Source organism: Salmo salar, chromosome 22 (genome assembly GCF_965601325.2).
Source record: "Salmo salar chromosome 22, fSalSal1, whole genome shotgun sequence".
Taxonomy (NCBI): Eukaryota; Metazoa; Chordata; class Actinopteri; order Salmoniformes; family Salmonidae; genus Salmo; species Salmo salar.
Genome location: NC_138312.1, coordinates 57,545,944 through 57,569,981, shown reverse-complemented (window position 1 = coordinate 57,569,981; position 24,038 = coordinate 57,545,944). Strand labels below are relative to the sequence as shown.

The window sequence follows — 24,038 nt, the reverse complement described above, 5'->3', positions numbered from 1 at the left end:
TGTCAGTTAGAGACGGTATTGCACTCAGCTTTTATCTTCATACATATTCCTCGTCTTTTCGGTTGAAAGACACCGTCACCTTGCCCACACAACCCTCTCTGCAATGTCACAGCCAGAGAAAATAAATCCTTCTAATTCCTAATATGTTAGCTATAAAAAGGTAGCTTGAGGGATGTCTGGACTACACGAAAACCGACAAATACTGCTGCGTCTTACAGTGTCTTGGGTTCAATATGGGTATTGGTTATTAAAGGTTGGACTGATAGTTCTGAGTATCAAACGCATGCAGTTAAGATACATGTGTGTTGTGAGCCTAGAACTGACCAGGTGTTCAAAGAAGAGTGTCTGTCTGTCAAGGATGAAACATTAATGACGGTAGAAGAGCAAACAACCAACAAGAGATGAAAGTCACAGTAATAAATTGGTTGGAAACACTTTTTTTTTAATACAACATTTCAACATACAGTGTCTAGTGTCATAAACAATACAATGCTATTAAAACACAGAATAATACAAATTCTTTTTTTTTTTACCATGCATTCTTTACTCAAGTATTCATACGTAAGTACGACCCTCTTTTCTAGGTTGTAAGTTCCCTGTGGTCAAGGACAATTGTCAGGTTTTCTGACTCTCTTTGCATTTCATCTCTGTGTATTTATTTATTACTTATCACTTCATTTTCTCTCCTGCCCTCTTGTTTTTAGCATGTTAATTGAATGTGTGTCTGATATACGCCAACTTGTTTAAGTCAAGCCCATAACTTTTCACTGCGCTGTTGTTTTGGCAATCATTTTGTTTGCGAACCAGAGACGTCCCTATTGGTATTAGGAAGGTGGTGGGAAAACAAGTATTTCATTAACAAAATGACATAAAAATGAAGGACAAACACAGTAGAGAATGTCCCCCAGAAACCATTATGGTAAACATATTATTATTGTAATTATTATAATCATCATCAATACTATTACTATTATTATTACCATTATCATTCCAGTTGTAAGGACTCATTTACTCATGAACATAAAAACTAAATCAAGACTACATATTCTCTTTAGCGAACAACAAAATATAGTACAATCTGCCCCTCAGAGCATAGGAAGCTTTCAGTCAGTGCTGCTTGCTGCGTATGAATAAGAAATGCATTTAAGGCTGATTTGATTTGACACGCCAATCCCTAAATTTCAAATTGGCAGAAATGGAAGCTGACAAAAGTAGAATCCAAAATGGAAGCTGACGAAAGTAGAATCCAAAATGGAAGCCGATGAAAGAACAACAAAACGATGGAATAATACAGATGACATTATGATATGATCATTCCCTTCTATGTTCCAAGAACCGTACCGAAACCGAAAGGCAGCTATCTGTAATCGTATGGAACCTAACGGGTTGGATTGTACTCCTCCCTCGGCTTAAACAAAACGTATCCCCCAGGACAGCTATCGGGTTCTAAATTAAAAGAACAATGTGTTTTTGTTGAATCCATATCCTTTGCAATGCTGTTGCTAACATCTGAAATGTAACTGAAATACTGAAATGTAACAGACAGCTAAAAAGATATTCTGTCAACAAGGCATTTGAACAAGTTGTAGTGAATGACTGCTATTTCACCTTTTTACATCTTTGGTTTTTTTCTCCGTTAAACTTTCACGTAAATCAGGCCATTATATCCTCATAATTGTGGAATCAAATGGAGATTTACGCTTAATTGTGTTACGGATATGTAATTTAAGATTTGACTCAGTATAACTAAACCTGATTCTTTGCTAGTCTAGTGAAGTGACCTTAATGCTGAAGGACTACGCCACAATTTATATATATATATATATATATATATATATATATATATATATATATATATATATATATATATATATATATATATATATATAAAAACAAACAAAGGCCTGAAAGAAAATGTCCTTGTGGTGTCTACATATCTATGAATCTCAATCAAAAATCTGCATCAGTCTCCGTAATTATGTCTTTCTGTCTTTTAGTAACTACCAACTCTAATTGGGAAATACAGTGGGCTGTTTACACCTACCAGTTTCCTTCTAAAATCAAACACAGCAGAAATGACTTTGATGATGTGTGGAGACGCAGAGGAGGTATCAGCAAGTTATTTACATATTAATCAATAAGATACTGTATCTGTATTTCATGGTGCTGAGTGTGATGGAAAGGAGATTTACAACATGGTTCCAGATCAAATGTTTATCTGGTCAGATTAATAACACCAGTTTAGTGGACTATTATCCAGCTATAGTGACTGGAGTCAGGGTCTCAAAGGGCTGACAGTCAGACCTGACAGATGGACCCCATAGAGATGGTTTAGAGAACTCATCATGGATATAACCCATTTTTGAATGAAAATTGTGCTATCATAGATGCCATAATTGGACAGATACAAAGATGAGTCCTCTAACTAACTCTATGATGGATACACATTTTACTGAAACCTCTGTTGACGTTGACATGTAGACTCATCAAGGGGTAAGTGAAAGCATTAGAGAACCGATTATAACCGAAGCTCATCACTAAAAATAAAGCTATATATTATAAGGTATGGCAGCAGCAGTGTGCCAGTGTAACACATCATGATCCCCTCCGATAATTGTATAGAGGATTAGAATTTCAAACGTGTGAAGAAGGACGAATTGTCTGGACATACTGTAGATAGACGGAGACTGGCTTTCATGATAAATGCACACTAAAAAAGCAACACTTGGTATCTAGCAAAAACAAACTACATGTGGGTACATCATCATCATTATGTTGGGATCATCATCATCATTTTGGGGGGGGGAACATCATCATCATTATGCGTGTACATCATCATCATTATGTGTGAACATCATCATCATTATGCGGGTACATCATCATCATTATGTGGGTTCATCATCATCATTATGCGTGTACATCATCATTATGTGGGTTCATCATCATCATCATTATGTGGGTTAATCATCATCATTATGTGGGTTTTCTCATCACCACTCATTTTGGTAGTACACTCATCTAACCTGCATTGACCACTCACCTCCACCGGACAGCATCTTACATTATTGCAAAGGGTCACTTTCAAAGTCAAAACTCAATGGGGAAAAACATGATAATACATTTGATAATATGTCAACAACAAAAAAATCACTTGAAATAGGTGACCCATGAGAAAAGGTACATATTGAAGAATCAATTATCTACGCTAAGATTGAACGAATTGCAATACACTATTTATTTATTTCTCTATTTTTTTTTTAACAATTTGAGGCTGTATCAAAAACTTTGTAAAAAAATTAGATAGAGATTTTATCCACCATTTTGTTCAGTGTTTTCTGGTGATCTTGTTCTTCAGACCTCTCCTCTCCTCTCGTCTCCTCCCCTCCCCTCCCCTCCCAATGACCTTTGAGTTGTGAATAAAGATTGTATCCCTTTCAGGAAGTTCTAAATCACTCTCAACAGCAATGAACTGTTTCCCGCATAAACTGTGAGAACAAGAGCATCATCATCACTACATAAAAAAATAATTACTCCTTGTCTAAAATAAACTGCAGGAGGCTTTTTCCATATCTGATTTACACAAACATTTTTGAAGTATAAATACACTTAATATTATTTCAACAGGCCGATCGATAGCTATATACAGAAGACACATCGCATCACCATAAAGGCAACATGGCATTCAAATTGTCAATGTTATGATCATATTCGGATAGGGGACACATTTTAAATAATAATAATAATAAAGAGGGACATTGCATTGTACTTCCCTCTTGAATGATTTTGGGTGGCTTCGGGAAACCCAGGCAAGGTAAAAATCATTGAGCTTCAAGTCAAAACTATACATCTGATAATAACTGGGCCAGGCTGTTGTAGAATCACAGTTGTCATGGTTGCCCTACGTGCTAACATTAGCTAACGGTAATGTTTGCTTGTTTAGTCCTGACTGGGCTGGGTCTACCTACTTGGTTTACCATTCCTTTCTGATCGAGGGAGAGATCCTGTATACCTACCTACCTACCTACCTACCTACCTATCTATCTATCTATCTGAACCATCCAGATATACAGTGGATTTAAAAACAAAACTAATAAAACAAACATAACGTTTTTTAAACAAATTTCTAATGATTTATTAGGCTAACTTTGTTATGATCATCTTGACTAGACATTGTGTGAATAAGGATACAAATATACAATTAGTGTTAAAAGGCAAACCTTATTGACTCGAAACACTGACCCACCGCCTGACAAGCCACTGTGTTGTCTGTCTGGCTGGTTGCAGGGCTAGCTGCAGGGCTAGCTGCAGGGCTAGCTGCAGGGCTGGTGCAGATCCACATGATTATGTTGTTTCTGTTTTTATTCATAGAACTCTCTCTCTCTATTAAAAACCTTTTTGCCTGCAGTGTGTTTGTTTATTATCTTCTTGTATTATTCAAGATAAAATAACATAAAAAGAGTGCTGTTAAGCAAGTCGTTTGATTTCGTTTGAAGTCAGCCCGCCCCCCCCCCAAAAAAAAAAATAAAAAAAAAAATAAGCTAAACAAATACCTAAAATAAAACAAAAGCCCATTTAGTTTCAAACGGAGAACAAAAAAAAGCACTGGGACCAGAGGGGCGTGTCTTCCCAAACTAGCCATTCAGCTGTAGCCAATGAGATGACAGACTGAATAGTGTCCTTTTTGTGGCTACTGTCGCCGCGGCTAACATCTAGTTCTCCCTCCCTCCCATCTTTCCAACAACTTCAACTCAGACTCAATCAGATCACCCCAAAACCCTCCCAACCCAAAATCCAAAAGTTTGTTCCCACTTTGTCCTTCTCCTCCCACCCCTTATTTCGAAAAAGACACTGGATTGAGACCGTTACAAGTCCCCCTGCTTCCCTCCTCCTTCTCTGGAGGAGCCTGCTAAACCCTTAGGGTGGCACGTAAGGTGGTGGGGATCTGTAAGGGGTCATGTTCTTTGGACGAGATCCTTTACCTTCCATGGGTGCGGTGAAGGGGGGCGGGGGCTGGTAGGGGGGCGCGTTGGGGTCCTCGTCCCTCAGAGCCGTGTACTCACCCAGAAGGTCCTGGTTCAGGGGGGTGGTCTCTGGACTGGCCATGTTGGGGTACTCCGGTGGGGGAAGAGGGGGTTTCTCCTCCTGCAGGATGAGGGGCATGGAGGAGGACGGAGGCGGCTTGGAGTCGTCAAGCTCGTCTGCGAAGATTATGGGCACCCCCTTCTTGATGAAGGTAGCCTGATCCTCGATGGTCAGCTTGCCCTTGCGCTTCTTGCGGTAGCAGATCATGGCGATGATGCCAGCGATCAGCAAGATGGCCGCCACCACCACGGCCGGAATCACCGTGTGGAGGTAGACGTCGTCTGTGCTCTGGCGTCCGGTGCCTAGCGCTGGCGTGACAGCCGGGGGGATAGGGATAGTGATTTCACCAGGCGGGACAAACATGTAGTTCCGGCAGGCGCCCGTTCCTTTGACCTTGATGCTGATGGGTATGAAGTCCGGTTCCATGGCGGAGATGAAGGTCTGGGAGGGTCTTCCCTGGGCGTCAGAGATCCTCCTGGACATGGTCTGAATCTGCTCCTTGGGACAGGGGTTCTGCTGGAGGCTGTTGTTGGTCCACTCCACCACGATGGATCCTTTGGTGATGTTCCTCAGGGTGACCGTGCTGCTGTTGCGGTCACCGAACGAGTACGCCAGCTTCTTGATAAGCAGAATCTTCTTGTGGATGTCATTGGTCACCAGGCGAGGTTCTCCGTGTAAGCGGGCCTGGAACAGGACCGGGGACTTATCGTTGGATGCCCAGCGGTTCACACGGACCTCGAAGGCGTCGATCGCATTCAGACCTCCCTTATCGGTGGCCTGCATGAAGTACTCGTGCTTCCCAACGTGATTTGAGTCTGGAAGACCGTACAGCAGCTGGCTTGTGCTATTAAACTGTATCCAGGAGTCGTCCCCAACAACTTCGTTGTGGTTCATCCTCAAGGTCAACCTTAGTTTGTCTGTTGTACCGTCCTCCTTGTCAAAGAATGTATCGGATGGGATCTTCACTTCAAAGTATGTGCCCACGAAGGCATTGACCTGATCGATGGGGTTGCGGAGATCTGGTTTCTCATTTCTTGGGTCAGGCACGATGGACGAAGGGGTTGTGCGCCTGGCTGGTTTGGCTGTGGTGGTCTTGGGCTCCCTTGGAATCGGAGTGGTCTTCGGTCTCTTTGGTTTCTTGGTTGGCTTTCTGGTGGCAACGGTGGTGGGTGGAGGGAGTGTCGGTGTGGCTTCCACAACAGTATGCCTGGTCATGGTGGGTTGAATGGAGATGGTACTAGTGGACTCCATCACTCTGGTTGGCAGGGGTGCACCCTGAGTGGGAGTGTGGGCATAGGAGTCTCTGACACGGATTGTGGGCTTCATGGGCAAGGGCACAGGTCCTCTCATGGGTGGGGCAGAGCTGTCTGTGGGGGCAGCAATGGCAGGTGATGACAGGGTGGGTACAATGCGAATAGGGGGCTCAACAACAGACGTTGGAGGAAGCACAACAAGAACAGGGGTAGGGGTATTGTTGAGCTGGCGCCTCACCCGTTTGGGGATATGAGGCTTCTTGTTGGCGATGTGCCAACCGACCACAGGGTATCCCAGCTGAGCAGACATAGTGCCTTCTTTCGCCGGCGCCTGGACGCTGCTGATGTTGGGGACATTACTCTGGTCTAGGGAACAGCCCAGCTTCCAGGATAACAGGGCTCCGTTCTCCACCACCTTTTTGGCATTTCCCGGTCCGGCCATGAAGGCGGTCATGTCGAACAATCTGTTGTTGACCACGGGAAGTATCTTCATGTGCTGGAGCGCCACGCCAGAGAACTTCTTCATCTTACTCAGCAGCTCCACCCTCTGCCTGGAGCTCATCTTAGTGAGGTCGGCATCCAGAATCACCGTGAGCACCGTCACCGGTTCCTCTGTACCGCAGACAAACGGCTTGACCTCATTGTTGGATGCTGACTGAATGGCTAGCTGGATCGGGTCGGCGTGTTCCTCTGGGTGCACCTCAATGGAGAAGATGTCCTGGCTGCCGTTTGATGTCGAGACGGCGATGTAGTGGACACCCTTGTCCTCCTCCAGTGGTAGACCCTGTAGGATGTTGCTCTTCCAGTCCCAGTGCAGCCATGCTGGTAGCGTCTCCTTGCCTGACTCAGTTATCTAGAAAAAAACAAAGATAAACAGAGTTGATAAATCTCTTGTTTTGATGAATAATTTAAGATAGAATACAAGAAAACAAAATACAACAACAACAAGCAAAATAATAATTTTACACCCACTACATTTACCATTTCTGTTCTACCCACAGCATGACTACGTCTTTGATGATACAACTTGTTTACAATTCATTATGATACAGAAGAAGAACATAAGAGATCGAATCTTGGCTTGTTTTGATCTTTTTGGTTCATAAATAACATTTGGATAAAAATTGTATTGCACTAACATCTTTTTAAAACAGCTATTGTGCAAAACAAAATCTATAAATGTTGAGGCAATCATTAAAAATGTACAACGCTGTTACTTCACACAACTTCAACTTTCCGATTAGTGCAAATCTAGGTTTCTTGACACCTTTAAAGGTGAGAGAGAACACGATTCAACATAAAACTGTACATAAAATATCTTCCATATAACCAGTGTGGTTACGACATCTACTGTAAGTAACCTAGTTCTACTACTGGTTTAAGTCCCATGAACATTTACTGATAAGAAAGAAGGGAACAAAGAAGAGCAAGTTCCAGAGGCATCAAACTCAGGGGACGGACTATTTTCTACAAGCATGTTTCAGAGGCATCAAACTCGGGGGACGGATTATTTTCTACAAGCATGTTTCAGAGGCATCAAACTCAGGGGACGGACTATTTTCTACAAGCATGTTTCAGAGGTATCAAACTCAGGGGACAGACTATTTTCTAGAAGCATGTTTCAGAGGCATCAAACTCAGGGGATGGACTATTTTCTACAAGCATGTTTCAGAGGCATCAAACTCAGGGGACGGACTATTTTCTATAAGCATGTTTCAGGCATCAAACTCAGGGGACGGACTATTTTCTATAGGCATGTTTCAGAGGTATTAAACTCAGGAGACGGACTATTTTCTACAAGCATGTTTCAGAGGCATCAAACTCAGTGGATGGACTATTTTCTACAAGCATGTTTCAGAGGCATCAAACTCAGGGGGCAGACTATTTTCTACAAGCATGTTTCAGAGGCATCAAACTCAGGGGACGGACTATTTTCTAGAAGCATGTTTCAGTTATCAAACTCAGGGGACAGACTATTTTCTAGAAGCATGTTTCAGTTATCAAACTCAGGGGACAGACTATTTTCTAGAAGCATGTTTCAGAGGCATCAAACTCAGGGGACAGACTATCGTCTATCAATTTGTGGGATAAAATAAGACACGATCAATTCAAATAAGACTATATTGAATTTAGCCATTTGTGCATGAAACCTCTAGGCATGTTATTTAGATGGTACCTAAGCTACAGTATAACATCACAAATAAGACTTGGGATGCACATTGTCTAATACAGCTAACACAAGAACTTAGCATAACCAATTAGGCATTTAGAGACATTATATTCATTCCAGGAATCTCACAGAGAAATATATCACAGGGGAATGACAAAGCATTCAAATAAATAAAAAAACAAACAACTAATGCTTTCTCTGATTCCCTCCTAGCTCCAACCAACAAGTTAATTTTGCGGATGATAAATCGTATAGTTGATAAATTATGTAGAGCCCAGTGTTCCCAAGATGGATCATTAATGGTCTAACCAATACACAGCCATCACCAGGGACAGGAAACAGCAGCTGGGCTTTTTACAGCGTTCAGTCCCTCAGCCTCCTGTTTTTAGACACACACAAATGGACAGGCGAATGAACACACACACACACACACACACACACACACACACACACACACACACACACACACACACACACACACTGGCATGCACACACTCACGTAGGTACAGACACAAGGAAGCAAGTACACTTGTACACACATACGCACTGACACACATGAACACATAGACCTAAACACACACACACACACTTACACACACACACACACTCCCCCACTTCCCCCATTAACACTCCTCCACCTCCTACCGTTGCATTTGACAACTATGGTGATGGGTAAAGCGGTGATGTATCCAAAAGCCTTTGGCTGATATCACCAGGAGATGATGAGATGATGTCTGTGAAGTGTGTGTGTGGTGTGTGTGTGTGTGTGTGTGTGTGTGTGTGTGTGTGTGTGTGTGTGTGTGTGTGTGTGTGGTGTGTGTGAGATGATGAATACACAGCAGGAGGCAGCTGCTCTGCCCCCTTTCTCCCCACTTTAATAGTGAAGTTAATTAAACCAGGGGGTTGTTAATCTCATCAAAGACACTAACTATAGTGTCCCCAATGGCACCCTATTCCCTATAATAGTGCACTACCTCTGACCAGGGCCCATAGCCACCCACTGTAGGGAATAGGGTGCCATTTGGGACTTCTCCGCTAACTGTTTGATGAATAGTGTACTGATTTCTGCTCATAGCCCCAAAACCCACCGTTGAAACCCACTGTGACGATCAGCGTCTCTGACTATCAGCTTCTCTGACTATCAGCTTCTCTGATATCTAACATTGCATGGGGAGAAGAGGAATCTACGACGTGACGGAGGAAAAAGAGGAATGGATGAGAACTAGATGAGTGAGGGTGGGTCCAATCACCCAATGCATCAGGCCTAATCAATATCTAAGTATCTAAGACATCCTTTAACTGTTTTCATTAATGATATCCTCAGCCGTCGATCAATCCACACCACCATAATTTAGGTATAACGGATTTGATATTCAGTAGCCGCCAGGGAGGGAAAAGGCACCCACGGTCACAGCCGTGTCGACAGCCAAACAGATAACATTCATATGAAAGAGAGATGGACTGACTGACTGACTGACTTGGCATGTCTTTGTGATATGATTTGGTGAAGGACTGAAATGTAGAGAGGGAGGGTGGGATAGAGAGGCTGAAACATAGGGAGGGAGGGAGGGTGGGACAGAGAGGCTGAAATGTAGAGAGGGAGGGAGGGACAGAGAGGCTGAAACATAGGGAGGGAGGGAGGGACAGAGAGGCTGAAACATAGGGAGGGAGGGAGGGACAGAGAGGCTGAAACATAGGGAGGGAGGGAGGGAGGGACAGAGAGGCTGAAACATAGGGAGGGAGGGAGGGACAGAGAGGCTGAAACATAGGGAGGGAGGGAGGGAGGGACAGAGAGGCTGAAACATAGGGAGGGAGGGAGGGAGGGACAGAGAGGCTGAAACATAGGGAGGGAGGGAGGGTGGCGAGTTATTGGCACAGCTGATTCTTTCCACTGGAAAATGTGAGTGAAGGAGAGGAGAGGAAGAGAGGGACTCCGTTAGAGTGGTAGCTAGGCAGGCAGTCAGGCAGTCGGATGTTTATGAAAGACTAGTCACTCTCCAATCCAGCCCATTTGAAACTTTTAAACATTTATATCACTGTATTCTAGTGATGTTCAGCAGTAGAGTGATATTACTCTGTCCTGAAATACAACCTTTCTTGTTTTACTTTCCACTGTGGGAAACTGTGGATCATGGAAAATTATATCTAGGCTGTGTCGGGAAATATTCTGATGATGTCAATACTGAATAATCACAGAATGATAAAAACACCCTGTGACGGTAATTGAGGGCAATTTCAGAAAAAAATATGGTTTGTCATTAAAATCTAGTGATCTATTCTCACCCACACACACATACAGAGCTATACTATAGAGCTATACTACTGAGGAGCCAGAGAGAAAGAAAGAGATAGAGAGAGAGACAGAGATAGAGAGACAGAGATGAGGGAGACAGAGACAAGGGAGAGAGAGAGACAGAGAGAGAGAGACAGAGAGAAATGTAACTTGCTTTGGCAATGTAAACATGTTTCCCATGTCAATAAAGCTCTTCGAATTGAATTGAGAGAGAGACAGAGATGGAGAGAGACAGAGAGAGAGAGAGAACAGAGAGTGAGGGAGAGAAAGAAATACAGAGACATAGAGAGAAAGAAAGAGAGAGAGAGAGAGACAGAATGAGAGACAGAGACAGAGATACTCCAGGCCCCCAGTTCACTCTAGTTTCTCTCCCCCTCAGGTAAATCAACAACATTTGCTTGCAGATACACTAATACATAGTTATTCACAAGGAGAACGAGGAGAAGCTGGCCTTAGTTCAACTCCTGTAGTGATGAAGAGAGAGACAAGGTGGAAGGAGATGCTGGCCTTAGTTCAACTCCTGTAGTGATGAAGAGAGAGACAAGGTGGAAGGAGAAGCTGGCCTTAGTTCAACTCCTGTAGTGATGAAGAGAGAGACAAGGTGGAAGGAGAAGCTGGCCTTAGTTCAACTCCTGTAGTGATGAAGAGAGAGGCAAGGTGGAAGGAGAAGCTGGCCTTAGTTCAACTCCTGTAGTGATGAAGAGAGAGACACCGTGGAAGGAGAAGCTGGCCTTAGTTCAACTCCTGTAGTGACGAAGAGAGAGACAAGGTGGAAGGAGAAGGGAGAAAAAGAATAACGAGGAGGGAGAAAGAAAAGCTACTGAGTACATTGAAGACTTTAGAGCTTGAAGTCTGCAGAATAGCACACACACACAGAATAATAGTGGGTTATAAGTGGTCTGTGTCCTGTTCTCTGTTAGCTGGCCCTGTCACTGAGATTGTCCCAAATGGCACCCTATTCCCTATTTATTACACTAGTTTTGACCAGGGCTCATATGCTCTGGTCAAAGTAGTGCACTATATAGGGAATAGGGTGCCATTTGGGACACAAACACAGAGTGAACTAAGATGACTGGAGTAACTTAAACTCCCCTTCAGTGTACCCATCCTGTCAGACCCACAGACTAATGCTGCTTCGCCTCAGGAATGACTCACTGTCAGTGAAACTCTTTCTGTTCTGGTCTGTTGTGTTCTGTACAGTAAATAAAACACTTCTCTCTCTCTCTCTCAGAGACAGAAAGACAGAGAGAGAGAGTGTGTGTGTGTGTGTGTGTGTGTAAATACAATTCTTCTCTCTCAGAGTGGTTGCATCATCACAGTGTCAATACAGATTGACGAATAGCTATGGAGCAGATAAACAACAAATAAATAAAGAATTGAACCAAATATACTTTCCTTTGTGATGTAAGTGGAAGGAGGTGTACCACAACAACATCCAAGGATACACACACACACACACACACACACACACACACACACACACACACACACACACACACACACACACACACACACACACACGTCACCCCATAACAAGTTACATATCACTAACTAGTGTCCTCTAGTGCAGGGGTCCAACAGGAGCTACCAGTAACACACTATGAGTAGCACGCTAAACAATTTTGAAAGTACACTGAACAAAAATGTAAAACGCAACATGCAACAATTTGTAATATTTTGCTGTTACAGTTCATATCAGGAAATCAATCAATTGAAATAAATGAATTAGGCCCTAATCAATGGATTTCAGATGACTGGGCAAGGGTGCAGCCATGGGTGGCCCTGGGAGGACATAGGCCCACCCACTAGGGAGCCAGGCCCACCCAATGGGGAGCCAGGCCCACCCACTTGGGAGCCAGGCCCACCCACATAGTGCACTACTTTCTTTGTACACTAATAGAACAGAAAGTAGTACACTAAGAAGCAAGGGAAGAGTTGACAACATAGTGTACAATAGAAAGTAGTGCACTAAGGACCAGTGAAAGAGTTACAGGGTAGAGGAGAAGATAAGAATGTTCCTATTTGAAAGCTGGAAAGAAATTAGTAACTTGAGATGGCACCCTAAAGAGTCACCAAGACTGCCTTGAACTACATGACACCAGTGGTAGGTACCCTGCTTAGTTGCTATGCAGAGGGGAATCAAAACCTAACAAATGAGAATGGATGGAAGAACGAAGGGAAGGAGGGAGGGACTCTGGATGGAATGATTTGGCTACATCTGACCAGAGAACTGAGAGACTCAAATCTTCAACCCAATTTTATCTTGGGTCCTTCATCCATCCTACTAATAGAAGTTTTCCGCTGCCACACTGCCAAGCCTAATTAGGTTTCAATGCGAGTCTTTGTGTGTCCGAATGGAGGGGTTTCAGGGAAACAGAGAGGAAAAGAGAAAAATAGAGTCCTGCTGCCTGGTTGCCATCGCTGGAGAGGAGGAGAGTAGAGCACCACCGGGGAAGTCTAGACAACAGGGATATCTTTCTCCATTTATCAGAGACAGGCTGATTTCACTGTAACAGATCGACTTGCCAGGACATTTAAGCGAACTGAACATGTTTCTTTCTTTCTGTATCTTTCTGAGTAGTTGAAAAGGAGATTCAGAAACAGTTTGTATCTAGTATTGTCGTGGGGCTGAAAACAACAAGAACCTCACAACAAAGTTAAATTCATTTGTATTCCTTGCAACCTAAAGAAGCACTGCAACAATTAAATATACTGAAGTACATTTATTTAACTAGGCAAGTAAGTTAAGAACAAATTCTTATTTACAATGACGGCCTAGGAACTGTAGGTTAACTGCCTTGTTCAGGGGCAGAACGACAGCTCGGGGATACAATCCAGCAACCTTTCGGTTACTGGCCCAATGCTCTAACCACTCGGCTACCTGCCGCCCCTTGACTTAGTAGCCTACATGTTCTCAGAATCATCTAGAGTTTTCTATAGAGCCTACATGTTCTTAGAACCATCTAGAGATTTCTATAGAGCATACAGTTGAAGTCGGAAGTTTACATACACCTTAGCCAAATACATTTAAACTCAGTTTTTCACAAATCCTAACATTTAATCCTAGTAAGAATTCCCTGTCTTAGGCCAGTTAGGATCACCACTTTATTTTAAGAATGTGAAATGTCAGAATAATAGTAGAGAGAACGATTTATTTCAGCTTGTATTTATTTCATCACATTCCCAGTGGGTCAGAAGTTTACACTCAATTAGTATTTGGTAGTGTAACGCCCTGGCCATAGAGAGGGGTTTTTGTTCTTTATTTTGGTTAGGCCAGGGTGTTACATTGGGTGGGCGTTCTATGTTCCTTTCTCTATGTTTTTGTATTTCTTTGTTTTGGGCCGTGTGTGGCTCCCAATCAGGCACAGCTGAAGCTCGTTGTTGCTGATTGGGAGTCACACATAAGAAGCATATTTTTCCTTTGGGTTTTGTGGGTAATTGTTTCTGTTTTGAGTATTTTCCAAACAGGACTGTTTGCTGTCGTTTTTGTTCATTTTTGTAGTGTTCTCTTGTTTTTGAATTAAAATTCTAATGATGAACACATCCTCTGCTGCACCTTGGTCTAATTCTGACGACGGCCATTACAGGTAGCATTGCCTTTAAATTGTTTAACTTGGGTCAAACGTTTCGGGAGTTCCACAACCGCCATCCGGATCGCCCTGCGCCTCGTCCTACGGGTCGTCCTCGAGGCCGGTGTCGGCGCGCTGCGGGAGCCACACAGCGGTCTACTAGCTGCCACTGATCCTTTTTTCTTTTTCGTTTAGTCTTGTCTGTTTTGGTTGTGCACCTGTTCCTTGTTTGGGTTGATTAGTGTGGGTATTTATTTTCTCTCCACCCGCTTTGTGTCGTGCGGGTTTATTTTTGTTTCCCTGTTATTGTTGGGTGACGTTATTTTGTTCATCATTTTTCATTCATGTTATGTCCTTTGGATTTAGTTCTTTTGGTCATTTTTTGGACTGTGTATTTTTTGTCCGGTGCCTGTATGTTTTGATGGACTTAATTAAACTCTTGTTCTTGGAATTATCTTCTCTCCTGCGCCTGACTCCTACATACATCTTTCGTAGAGAGACGTTACAATACACAAGATGAGTAATGCCAGATATGTAAACATTAAAGTGACTAGTATTCCATTCCTTAAAGTGGCCAGTGATTCCTAGTCAATGCCTATAGGCAGCAGCCTGTAATGTGCTAGTGATGGCTGTTTAACAGTCTGATGGCCTTGAGATAGAAGCTGTTTTTCAGTCTCTCAGTCCCAGCTTTGATGCAACTGTACTGACCTCGCCTTCTGGATGATGGCAGGGTGAACAGGCAGTGGCTCAGGTGGTTGATGTCCTTGATGATCTTTTTGGCATTCCTGTGACATCGGGTGCTGTAGTTGTCCTGGAGGGCGGGTAGTTTGTCCCCGGTTATGCATTGGGCGGACTGCACCACCCTCTGGAGAGACTTGCGGTTGTGGGCGGAGCAGTTGCTGTACCAGTCAGTGATACAGCCCGACAGGATGCTTTCAAATGTGCATCTGTAAAAATGTTTGCGGTTTTTAGGTGACAAGCCAAATTTCTTTAGACTCCCGAGGTTGAAGAGGCTCTGTTGCGCCTTTTTCACCACACTGTCTGTGGGTGGTCCATTTCAGTTTGTCAATGATGTGTATGCCAAGGAACTTGAAGCTTTCCACCTTCTCCACTGCGGTCCCGTCGATGTAGATAGGGGTGTGCACCCTCTGCTGTTTCCTGTCCACGATCATCTCCTTTGTTTTGTTGACGTTGAGTGAGAGGTTGTTTTCCAGGCACCACACTACCAGAGCCCTCACCTCCTCCCTGTAGGCTGTCTCGTCATCGTTGGTAATCAAGCCTACTATTGGTGTCATCTGCAAACCTGATGATTGAGTTGGAGGCGTGCTTGGCCACGCAGTCATGGGTGAACAGGGAGTACAGGAGGGGGCTGAGCACGCACCCTTGTGGGGCCCCAGTGTTGAGGATCAGCAGAGTGGAGATGATGTTCCCTAGAGACTTCTATAGAGCCTACATGTCCTTAGAATCATCTAGACTTCTATAGAGCCTCCATGTCCTTAGAATCATTTAGAATTCTATAGAGCCTACATGTGTCACGTTCGTTGAAATGATCGGACCAAAGCGCAGCGTGAGTAGCGTCCCACATAATTTGTTAGAAAGTGAAACTTTAGAAAAATACAAAAGAAATAAAGAATAAATGAACCGTGACTACAAAGCAACTACACAAACAATATCCCACAACCCACAAGTAAAAAACAAGCTACTTAACTTCTTGGGGCTATGTGGGACGCTAGTGTGCCACCCTTGGTGCACCCTATCAACAGCAGGTGCATTTCAAGAGCGGCAAATTTGAAACCAAATAAATGTCAAAATTCAAATTTTTCAAACATACAACTATCTTACACCCTTTGAAAGATAAACATCTCCTTAATCTAACCACGTTGTCCGATTTCAAAAATGTTTTACGGCGAAAGCATAAAGTTAGATTATGTTAGGAGAGTACATTGACAATAGCTGTGTGTAATGTTTTGTCAATTCAAAGACAGGCGTCACCAAAACCATAAAACCAGCTAAAATGATGCACTAACCTTTTACAATCTCCATCAGATGACACTCCTAGGACATTATCTTAGACAATGCATGCATTTTTAGTTCTATCAAGTTCATATTTATATCCAAAAACAGCGTTTTACTATGGCATTGATGTTGAGGAAATCGTTTCCCTCCAATAACCGGCAGTCAAGTCAGCACCACAAATTAAATAATTAAAATTAGAAAACATTGGTAAAATATTATATTGTCATTTAAAGAATTATAGATTTACATCTCTTGAACGCAATCAACTTGCCAGATTTAAAAATAACCTTACTGGGAAATCACACTTTGCAATAATCTGAGCACTGCGCCCAGAAAAATATGCTTTGCTATACAGACAAACGGCCATGTTGGAGAGATCTAAAATCGAAAATACTATGTAAATAATCCATTACCTTTGATTCTCTTCATCAGATGTCACTTCCAGGAATCCCAGGTCCATAACGAATGTAGTTTTGTTCAAAAAAGCTCATCATTTATATCCAAAAAGCTCCGTGTTGTTAGCACATGATCTAAGCCAGCCGGACTTCTCGTCATGAACGAGGGGAAAAAATATATTTACGTTCGTTCAAACATGTCAAACGTTGTATAGCATAAATCATTAGTGCCTTTTTTAACCAGAACATGAATAATATTCAAGGTGGACGAATGCATTCTCTTTTATAACGTATTGGAACGAGGGTACCCAACATGAACTCGCGCGCCAGAGTCTAATCGGCCATCACCGTTCCATGGCTCTTGTTCGGTCAGATCTCACAGTAAAAGACTCAAAACACTTTGTAAAGGCTGGTGACATCTAGTGGAAGCAATAGGAAGTGCCAAAACATTAATCAACCCCTGTGTGTTTCAATGGCATAGGCTTAAAGGTAATTCAACACATCAGGTATCCACTTCCTGTCAGAAAATGTCTCAGGGTTTTGCCTGCCAAATGAGTTCTGTTATACTCACAGACACCATTCAAACAGTTTTAGAAACTTTAGGGTGTTTTCTATCCATATATAATAAGTATATGCATATTCTAGTTACTGGGTAGGATTAGTAACCAGATTAAATCGGGTACGTTTTTTTATCCAGCCGTGAGAATACTGCCCCCTAGCCCCAACAGGTTAAGTATGATCCCCAATTAGAGACAACGATTACCAGCTGCCTCTAATTGGGAATCATACACAATCACCAACATAGAAAAACAAACCTAGAACCCCACATAGAAATAATAAACTAGACTAGCTAAACCCCCAGTCACGCCCTGACCTACTCTAACATAGAAAATAAGAGCTTTCCATGGTCAGGACGTGACAGTACCCCCCCCCCCCCCCCCCCCCAAGAGGTGCGTACTCCGACCACAAAATCGGAAACAAAAAAGGGAGAATCATGGGGGGGGGGGGGGGGGGTCTAGTGTCGGCTCTGGTGCAGGACGAAGAACCCTCTCATCCTGCGAATTCACCAGCATCGGTAGAGGCTTTGGACTGCCGACCGTCGCTGGAGACTCTGGACTGCAGACCGTCGCTGGAGACCCTGGACTGCAGACCGTTGCAGGAGACCCTGGACTGCAGACCGTGCCAGAGACCCTGGACTGCAAACTGTCGCCGGAGACCCTGGACTACGGATCGTCCCCGGAGGCTCTGGACTGGGAACTGTCGCCGGAAGCTCTGGACTGTGTACTGTCGCCGGAAGCTCTGGACTGTGAAGGCGCACTGGAGGCCTGGTGCGTGGAGCCGGGACAGGTGGCCCCAGACTGGTGACACGCACCTCAGGGCGAGTACGGGGAGCAGGCACAGGACGCACCTGACTGAGGACACGCACTTCAGGAAGAGTGCGAGGAGGAGGCACAAGATGTACTGGACTGGGAATGCACACTGCAGGCCTAGTGCGTGGAGCCGGCGCAAGTGGCGCCAGACTGGTGACGCACTTCAGGGCGAGTGCGGAGAGCAGGCACAGGACGCACTGGGCTGTGGAGGCGCACTGGAGACCGGTGGCCTGCGGACAGGCGGGAACCAGCACAGGTGGCGCCAGACTGGAGACACGCACCTCAGGGCGAGTGCGAGGAACAGGCACAGGACGTACCTGACTAAGGACACTCACTTCAGGAAGAGTGCGAGGAGGAGGCAAAGGACGTACTGGACTGGGAATGCGCACTGGAGGCCTTGTGCGTTGACCTGGCTCAGGAGGCGCCAAACTGGTGACACGCACTTCAAGGAGAGTGCGAGGAGCAGGCACAGGACGTATTGGGCTGTGGAGGCGCACTGGAGGTCTGGAACGTAAAGCTGGCACTACCCGTCCTGGCTGGATGCTCACTTTAGCCCGGCAAGTGCAGGGCGCTGGCACAGGACGCACTGGGCTGTGAATGCGCACTGGAGATACCATGCGTATCACCACAAAACATGGTGCCTGACAGGTCACACGCTCGCCACGGTGAGTATGGAGAGTTGGCACAGGACGTACTGGGCTGTGAAGGCGCACTGGAGACCAGGTGCGTATAGCCGGCCTTCTTTGTACCGGAACTTTAACACACTTCTCGAGACAAGTACGGGGAGCTGACTCAGGTGGCATCTGACGGCTAACATGCTCCTCAGGGAAAATGCCGTACATACTACGCCAAACCAACAGCTCTCTCTCATCACCCCCCTCAACTGTCTCACAATACTCCTCGCTCAGTCTCTCCCAATATTCCTCTTCGCTCTCAAACTTGCCCCTCGGCTTCGCCGACCAACCCGTGTGCCCAAAAAATTGGGGGCTGTGTTTCGGGCTGTCTTCATAGTCGCGAACCCCGGCGTCGCAGATTCACCTCCCTCGCTGCTTCCATGGCAGGCTTTTGTCTCCTGCCATTATTTCCTCCCACGTCCAGGATGTCCTCCACTCCTGGCTTTCCTCCCAAGTCCAGGACTCCTTCACCTGGTCACGCTGCTTAGTCCTGGTATGGTGGGATATTCTGTCACGTTCGTTGAAATGATCGGACCAAAGCACAGCGTAAGTAGCGTTGCACATAATTTATTAGAAAGTGAAACTTTAGAAAAATACGAAGCAAATAAAGAATAAACGAACCGTGACTACAAAGCAACTACACATAAGCAATATCCCACAACCCACAAGTGAACAACAAGCTACTTAATAGACGTTCCGCTAGCGGAACACCACTCCAATATCCAATGATAGGGCGTGGCGCGAAATACAAACTCCTCGAAAATCCGAAAACTTCAATTTTTCAAACATATGACTATTTTACACCATTTTAAAGACAAGACTCTCCTTTATCTAACCACACTGTCCGATTTCAAAAAGGCTTTACAACGAAAGCAAAACATTAGATTATGTCAGGAGAGTACCCAGTCAGAAATAATCAGACACCCATTTTTCAAGCTAGCATATAATGTCACAAAAACCAAAACCACAGCTAAATGCAGCACTAACCTTTGATGATCTTCATCCGATGACACTCCTAGGACATTATGTTATACAATACATGCATGTTTTGTTCAATCAAGTTCATATTTATATCAAAAACCAGCTTTTTACATTAGCATGTGACGTTCAGAACTAGCATTCCCACCGAACACTTCCGGTGAATTTACTAAATTACTCACGATAAACGTTCACAAAAAACATAACAATTATTTTAAGAATTATAGATACAAACTCCTTTATGCAATCGCGGTGTCCGATTTTAAAATAGCTTTTCGGTGAAAGCACATTTTGCAATATTCTGAGTAGATAGCCCGGCCATCACAGGCTAGCTAATTTGACACCCACCAAGTTTGGTACTCACCAAACTCAGATTTACTATAAGAAAAATTGGATTACTCTTTGCTGTTCTTCGTCAGAATGCACTCCCAGGACTTCTTCTTCAACAACAAATGTTGGTTTGGTTCCAAATAATCCATAGTTATATCCAAATAGCGGCGTTTTGTTCATGCGTTCAAGACACTATCCGAAGGGTAACGAAGGGTGACGCGCCGACGCGTTTCGTGACAAAACATTTCAAAATATTCCATTACCGTACTTCAAAGCATGTCAAACGCTGTTTAAAATCATTTTTTATGCGATTTTTCTCGTAAAATAGCGATAATATTCCGACCGGGAGTCGTTGTTGTCGTTCAAAGACTGAAAATGTAAAATGGCCTCTTCACGTGCACGCGCGCGCCCGTCTCATTGTTCTCAGATCGACCACTATCCAAATGCGCTACTGTTTTTCAGCTAGAGACTGCAGAGTCATCATTCAACGTTCTGGTGCCTTCTGAGAGCCTATGGGAGCCTTAGAAAGTGTCACGTTACAGCAGAGATCCTCTGTTTTGGATAGAGATGACAAAGAAGGCCAAGAAATGGTCAGACAGGGTACTTCCTGTACAGAATCTTCTCAGGTTTTGGCCTGCCATTTGAGTTCTGTTATACTCACAGACACCATTCAAACAGTTTTAGAAACTTTGGAGTGTTTTCTATCCAAAGCTAATAATTATATGCATATTCTAGTTTCTGGGCAGGAGTAATAACCAGATTAAATCGGGTACGTTTTTTTATCCGGCCGTGAAAATACTGCCCCCTATCCATAACAAGTTAAGTATGATCCCCAATTAGAGACAATGATTACCAGCTGCCTCTAATTGGGAATCATACACAATCACCAACATAGAAAAACAAACATAGAACCCCACATAGAAATAATAAACTAGACTAGCTAAACCCCCAGTCACGCCCTGACCTACTCTAACATAGAAAATAAGAGCTTTCCATGGTCAGGACGTGACAACATGTCCTTAGAATCATCTAAAGACTTCTATAGAGCCTACATGTCCTTTGAATCATCTAGACCTCTATAGAGCCTACATGTTCTTAGAATCATCTAGAGACTTTTATAGAGCCTACATGTTCTTAGAATCATCTAGAGACTTCTATAGAGCCTACATGTTCTTAGAATCATCTAGAGACTTCTATAGAGCCTCCATGTTCTTAGAATCATCTAGAGACTTCTATAGAGCCTACATGTTCTTAGAATCATCTAGAGACTTTTATAGAGCCTACATGGCCGTAGAATCAGCTAGACTTCTATAGAGCCTCCATGTCCTTAGAATCATCTAGAGACTTCTATAGAGCCTCCATGTTCTTAGAATCATCTAGAGACTTCTATAGAGCCAACATGTCCTTAGAAGGAGATCACATTTTATGACCAATTTATGTGGAAATCCAGGTAATTCCAAAGGGTTCACATACTTTTTCTTGCCACTGTACTACCATACCCCGTCCAAATGCACTTAAATATTTTGTCTTGCCCATTCACCATATGAATGGCACACATACACAATCCATATCTGAACTGTCTCATGGATAAAAAATCCTTCTTTAACCTGTCTCCTCCCCTTCATCTACACTGAGGGATCATAGCCTTCACCTGGATTCACCTGGTCAGTCTATGTCGTGGAAAGAGCAGGTGTTCTTAATGTTTTGTATACTCAGTGTAGATATGACATGTTTAAATCAAATACTTGTGTTTATCACACGCAAGCAAGCAAGAATGTGTACACACACACTCTATCATGGATCTTTGATTTGACACCCTAAAAATAATTAGACTACCATTAGACTACCACAACCTAGATCTGACATCTGCTTGACATTGGCTTTACTCTTCAGCATTAGACTACCATTAGACCAACCACAACCTAGATCTGACATCTGCTTGACGTTGGCTTTACTCTTCAGCATTAGACTACCATTAGACCAACCACAACCTAGATCTGACATCTGCTTGACGTTGGCTTTACTCTACAGCATTAGACTACCATTAGACCAACCATAACCTAGATCTGACATCTGCTTGATGTGAGAAATAATCACTTTCTAGAGTAAATATTGTGGAGGAAATGAACGGCTGTACCCCGCCCTGTGTATGTGTGTGTGTGTGTGTGTGTGTGTGTGTGTGTGTGTGTGTGTGTGTGTGTGTGTGTGTGTGTGTGTGTGTCTCTTCAAAAAGTGCTTAGTGTTAACATTCTTTTAGCCCAGCTGTCAGGGTCGATTTTCCCATATGCACAAAGGGCTCAAGGTTTGGTGTTTGGTACTAGGGCCTTTAACATGCGTTTGACAGGGCAGAAAGGATCCTGTGGACATAAGACTACACCCACAGCCTGGGAGACTCAGATAACTATCATGGGACTAGTCAACACAATGCTGGAATAAGTGCTGGGTTCATGCATTTCAAACAGTTGGCATGTTTCACAATCAACCCCCGACCGGTTTAGACCAGTTTCCGTGGCTGGGACCAGTGTATGTGGCCCTCGTGGAAAGACATGGACAGATAAATAGTTACCTAGTTAGTGCCTACAAGCTATGTCCTTACTACAGGAATGTTTCTCACATGTTCAAAATGGGCAAAAATGGCATAGAATTACATTTTAGAATTGAACAGGCCCCTACCCCACCACACACACACACACACACACACACACACACACACACACACACACACACACACACACACACACACACACACACACACACACACACACACACACACACGCTCTGCTCACCTTAGTGTTGTTGGTGTAGTCCGTCTTCACCGGGACCTTCATCTGAAACACCCGGCCCACCACAGCAGACGAGTCAGGGAATCCTGACACTTCCCCTGCTCCTACTTCAGCCTGATAGACTGTAGCCGCCACCGGCTCCAAGGCCTCCACAGCTGCCTCCACCTCCTGGAAGTCTGAGAGTATGGAGGAGTGCATGGAGGCCTCCAGCTCCCCGGGTCCATCCAGCAGCATGTCCCCCAGCACCTCCACCTGTCCCTGGACCATGGCTACCAGGAGAGTCAGTAGCAGTACCACACTGGTTCTCCTCCCCAGGCCAGGCATCCTCGCTCTAGCCTCCTCCACCGGTCGACATTCTCCTCTCTGTTTATTGCACATTCTTTGTCTTTTGTTAACTCTCTCTCTCTCTCTCTCTCTCTCACAAAGGAGGAAGCCCACTGGAGAGGACAAGCATGCACCCCCAACCCCACACCGATGGACAAAGCTGATCTTCCCCGAGCCAACCTCTGCTTTTCTTTTCAATAGGGTCTCTCTCTCTCTGAGTCCCCTCTCCTTTTGTATAGTGTTTTTCTCCTTTTCTTTTCTCCTCTACTTTCCTCCTGTTTCCCCTGTTCTTTTGTCAGAGCCACTTCAGTAGTTTGTAGATCCCATTGTCAAGTCAGCCTTTGAGACCTGTAGAAAGAGAAGAAATAGGGATTCATTAGGACATGCTTTAAATACCAGCTTTCTTAAAACTGCTCGACTGTTCAATATTTAGAATCATCAACTTAAAAACGTCGTAATTCTCTCTCTCAAGTTAGATTAACTCTCTTTAGTCTACACAAATCTCAATGTCAATAACATTCCAGGCAACGATGTGCAAGCTTCTGTATCGTCAGTGCACAGGTGTGTAACAACATAATCATATTAACATTCAAATGGAAAGAAACGACTTTCAACTCAAGGAGGAGGGGAAGAGGGGAGAGGAGGAGGAGAGGAAGAGAAGAGGGTAAGAGGGGAGGATGAGGACACAAAAAAGCATTCCACTCTCTCTCTCTTTCTACCCCCCAATCTTGGTCTCGCTCTCCCCCTCTCTCTCTCCATATCGCTATCTATCTATCTATCTATCTATCTATCTATCTATCT

At 44.0% G+C, this 24,038-nt stretch overlaps 1 protein-coding gene across 2 annotated transcripts in view; it reads right to left on the bottom strand.

Moving 5' to 3' along the window:
• Nucleotides 1–421: 421 nt before the first annotated feature.
• Nucleotides 422–24,038, bottom strand: part of dag1 (dystroglycan 1) — a 72,180-nt gene continuing 48,563 nt past the window's right edge. For both annotated transcript variants that reach the window (XM_014168312.3, XM_014168313.3), the window contains exons 2-3: nt 22,917–23,585; nt 422–7,188 (exon numbers count right to left, since the gene is read on the bottom strand). In XM_014168312.3, the coding sequence (XP_014023787.1) occupies nt 4,915–7,188; nt 22,917–23,291 (2,649 nt within the window). In that variant the 5' untranslated portion in view covers nt 23,292–23,585 and the 3' untranslated portion in view covers nt 422–4,914. The remainder of the gene's footprint in view (nt 7,189–22,916; nt 23,586–24,038) is intronic.